The sequence below is a fragment of the Poecilia reticulata genome, linkage group LG10 (genome assembly GCF_000633615.1).
Source record: "Poecilia reticulata strain Guanapo linkage group LG10, Guppy_female_1.0+MT, whole genome shotgun sequence".
In the NCBI taxonomy this organism is placed as follows: Eukaryota; Metazoa; Chordata; class Actinopteri; order Cyprinodontiformes; family Poeciliidae; genus Poecilia; species Poecilia reticulata.
The window spans coordinates 4,955,265-4,959,120 of record NC_024340.1 but is presented as its reverse complement, the minus strand read 5'-3'; the positions used below and the strand labels follow the sequence as shown (position 1 = coordinate 4,959,120).

General features: G+C 39.3%; 1 protein-coding gene across 2 annotated transcripts in view; it reads right to left on the bottom strand.

The window, feature by feature from the left end:
- Window positions 1-2,933: 2,933 nt before the first annotated feature.
- Window positions 2,934-3,856, bottom strand: part of LOC103470937 (charged multivesicular body protein 1b-like) — a 9,304-nt gene continuing 8,381 nt past the window's right edge. For both annotated transcript variants that reach the window (XM_008419658.2, XM_008419657.1), the window contains exons 9-11: window positions 3,355-3,592; window positions 3,157-3,257; window positions 2,934-3,061 (exon numbers count right to left, since the gene is read on the bottom strand). In XM_008419658.2, coding sequence (XP_008417880.1) covers window positions 3,545-3,592 — 48 coding nt within the window. In that variant the 3' untranslated portion in view covers window positions 2,934-3,061; window positions 3,157-3,257; window positions 3,355-3,544. The remainder of the gene's footprint in view (window positions 3,062-3,156; window positions 3,258-3,354; window positions 3,593-3,856) is intronic.

The following is a 3,856-nucleotide window of genomic DNA, read 5'->3' as shown; positions in this document are numbered from 1 at the left end:
CAGAAGGTGGAGATGTTGCACATATATTCAATTTAGTTCACACTGAAAAAAAAAGAAATCCCTAAATAGGTTAGAAGCTGCAGGTGTGAGGCACAAATCTCCACTTTTCAGACATTTCTTAAACTTTTTCCCTCACAGATTAATATATTTGATTATTGAAATGATCCAAGTTTAATTCAATAAAATAAAATCACAACAAAGTGAAAACTGGTAAGTCAGGTCGTAGCATTTTCTAACACGAGCAAGCTGCAACATTTTATGGCATGTTATTAAAATAATAATTATTATTATTATGACAAAAACACAACAGTGCAATGCTCCGCTGTTTTAGATGTGGGAAGATTTTATCAATATTATCAGTCTTGTCGATATTATCTATGCTGATAATATCGACACCAAATCGGTATCAGCACCAGATCAATACTTTAGTTTCAGATTCTGTGCTGAAATTTTATTTAGTTTCTGTGTCGTAGTTTGTCAACTCTAACTTAAAATAAAAGATTTTGCTTTGATTTGGTCTGAAATTACATATTTTTACACTTGTGGAAAAAAATGCACACAATTTGTTTTGTTTTTCTGTTGTTTCTGCTTATTATTTTAACATGCTATTGATATATTTTATATGTATAAATTCGATCTAAAGTTCTGTAACAAGGAGGACTACAAAAACATCAAAAGGTCAAAAGTTTGGTGATACAGAAAATTCAAATAACAAAAAGTATCAATATTGTTATTAGTATCGTTATTGGCAATACAGCCCATGTATTTACATTTTATTGGATCAATACCAAAATATGAAGCATTGCACCTTTAATTGGACCTTTAAAGACCATAACTAAATAAAAATGTGTCTTCTTGTTGTCTAGCTGTGCACAACATGATTCAAATATGAAGCAAAAATGATTACAGCTCACAGAGAAAAGAATCTCTCTTCATTTAAAAAAGAAAAACGCATTTTCTTTTAAAAATTCCAGGAAACAAAACATCAATTTTCACAAAATTAAAAAAGTTTTAAACTCCTCTGAAATATCAACACATCGATGGAAACATCTCAGAATAATTTGTCGATTGCATTTCTAGTTGTTTTTGCCAAATTTACAATTTGTTACAACTGGTACTTGATTTTATAATAAAAAAAACAGCAACTTTAAGGTATTTAGAATATTAGGTTTCCATTTTCCTCCAACTGCTAAACTGCAGACACGTGAAATATCACAAACTAAACTATCACGATTTAGCTGTAAGTTTTTCTATGAATCAGTTATTATTCTGTGTGATGGAACAACTTTTTTCCACCAGATTAGAGCGAGCGCAGCGCCGGGACCAGCGGCCCGACGGATCACTCCCGTCATCAAGAACCGCTCCTTCAGGAGGCGTCAAAAGGAGCTACCGCGAGAGCCTCCTGGCATCAACACCTGGATGACACACACATACACAAAAAAAATGTGTTTTTTTTTTTTTTTTTTTACTCATCCAGAAGCCGTCTCTGCGCACATCTGGCGAAAACATCCCCGGCACATGAGCTGGGGATGAACAGAGCGGACGGAGAAATGGACTCTGACAGACTCCCCTCGCTTTAATCACGCTGAAACCCGAGAAGAAAGCCACAAAGGGTTAAAACAGACTCAAAACAACGAGCATCAAATACATTCTGTGGCTCTTACAGCAAAAAAAGAAAAGAAAAAGAAAAAGGAGGGACGTGGAATTTTAATTTCATGTGATTTTAACTAAAGGCAGAAATGACTGACAGCTGTCGGATCACCGAAGGTCAGCTGCAGACAGGAACGGCTGAGGACTTACACCGAGGACGTAAACTCATCAAAGTTTCTAGTAATGAGCCAAATGGAGGCCCGTGTCAGCCTGATGATGATTGTGGATGCAGTTAAGTGAGCGCTGATGATGATTGGGCAGGACACAAACAGGGTCAGAGGTGAACGGGCGTCACTCAGGAGAAACTCGGCTGCTGCCGGAGTCCAAGCGCACAGATAGCCGTGCGCTTGGACGGCACCTGTAATCGCTCGCAGCTGAGACACGCTGCAGTGTGTGTGTGTGTGTGTGTGTGTGTGTGTGTGTGTGTGGTGTGCGTGCGTGTGTGTGTGTGTGTGTAATGGGGCACTGGCATGCGAGCAGCAGAAGGCCACTTCCTCTTCAGGTGACACCTTTGACCTCTCATCTGTTCCTTGTTGGAGGAGGCAAAGAGGAGGAGGGAAAAGGATGGAAAAAGAGAGGATGGAGAGCAGCTTTAAATGTATTTAAATTAATAAATAAGTGACATAACCGGACCCTCATACTTCCACCATCAAATCTGACTCTCACTAAGACGGCCTCCTGAAATCCTGAGTCAGTTTATCACCAGATGGAACAGAACAAACAAAAGGTTTCACCAAATGTTTCCCAGCTGGTGACAGTCGGCCTCGGTTACGGCCTGGGAAGTCTCCMGTGGCGGCCATCTTTGCTCAGTCTCTTTCTTCCTGTGGAGTTATGAACACTGACCTGACGGCTGCAGTTGTTCTGTTTTCTTTGGTTGTGAYGTCCTGACWGAGCCGTCGATGCTCTCCTAGGCTCATGTTTGTCATGTCTCCTCTYCGTAGAAGCTTCACCATATTTTTTTGTTCCATATTTTCCAGAATAAAATTGAGACAGTGGAGATCCAGAGCCTTAAAGATGACTCTGTAGCCGTATTCAGGCAGACAGATATCAATATTCTCATCTGTTATGTSATTTCCTTACACTGGGTCATGATACGATGCTTTTTCATACCTCTTATCCCACTTCATGGTATCAGACTGGTTCTAATTCTACCCGGGTCCGGCTAGCAAAACTGGGCTCCTCCGTCAATTAAAATGTGGCTAATCACACTTAATAGACTATTTCTCAGTGAAGGTGGGTTACTGTTTACATTTGTTGTTACATTTGGAGCTTTGGGAATAAACTAAACTGGCAACTTAACTTGGTTTATAATTTAAATCTTTACAGGACAACTAATTAAAAAAAACACACACTGGTTACAGTAGCAGAGTCACAGTAAGAAGCAGAGAGGATCATCAGAAGTCTTCATATCCTAAAGGGAACATGAKGCAGGAAATGAATAAATACAATTTAAATACCTAAATATATAAATGCATTTCAAAAAGGTCACTTGCATTTTGGACATACCTGATAATCCACTAAGAATGAGGCATTAGCTGTTCACAATGTAGCTAATTTTTCTCCACACTCATCCACATATCGCTCGGAACAACAAGAGTCTTTTGTGACTAAATTAAAAGTATTATGTATTATTATTATTGTAATAATGTAACGTGTTATTATGAAGCTGTGCAGTAAGAAGCAGGACTGTAATCATCCTCTTACCGTGCTCACCGTTGTTTTCCTCACAGGAGAACAAAGAACAGCGTGTGTAGGCACATTGCTCTGTTTGCTATTTCAATTCTTTTCTTGTTTTTTTTTTTTGTGGTTTTTTTTTTTTTTTGCTTGTATTTCCGCTGGAGTTCTTCTTTCGGTTGCGTCTCCTTTCATTTCTTCATCCGTCTCCTTTGCGTCTCTACGATGCTTGGTCTCTCACCTTGGACAGTCTCTTGGAAAGCTCCTCCTGGTTAACAGAATTAAAACAAAGCACTTTTTAAAAAAATATCCTGGTTCATAAATTTAAAGCAAGGATTATTACACACTCCTCTCACCCTCCAGCAAAGATTATTGAGTGTTAGCTGGAGAAAAACCACTGAAAGTCCCCACAGGATTACTAATGACTGGAGCTTAAGAAAAGCTGGCGCTTGAAAGCCTCTGTGCTGCGTTCACGCTCCTGTTGCCACCGAATGTGGAACGGAGCTAAATGTGATCAAACCCCCCCCCCCCC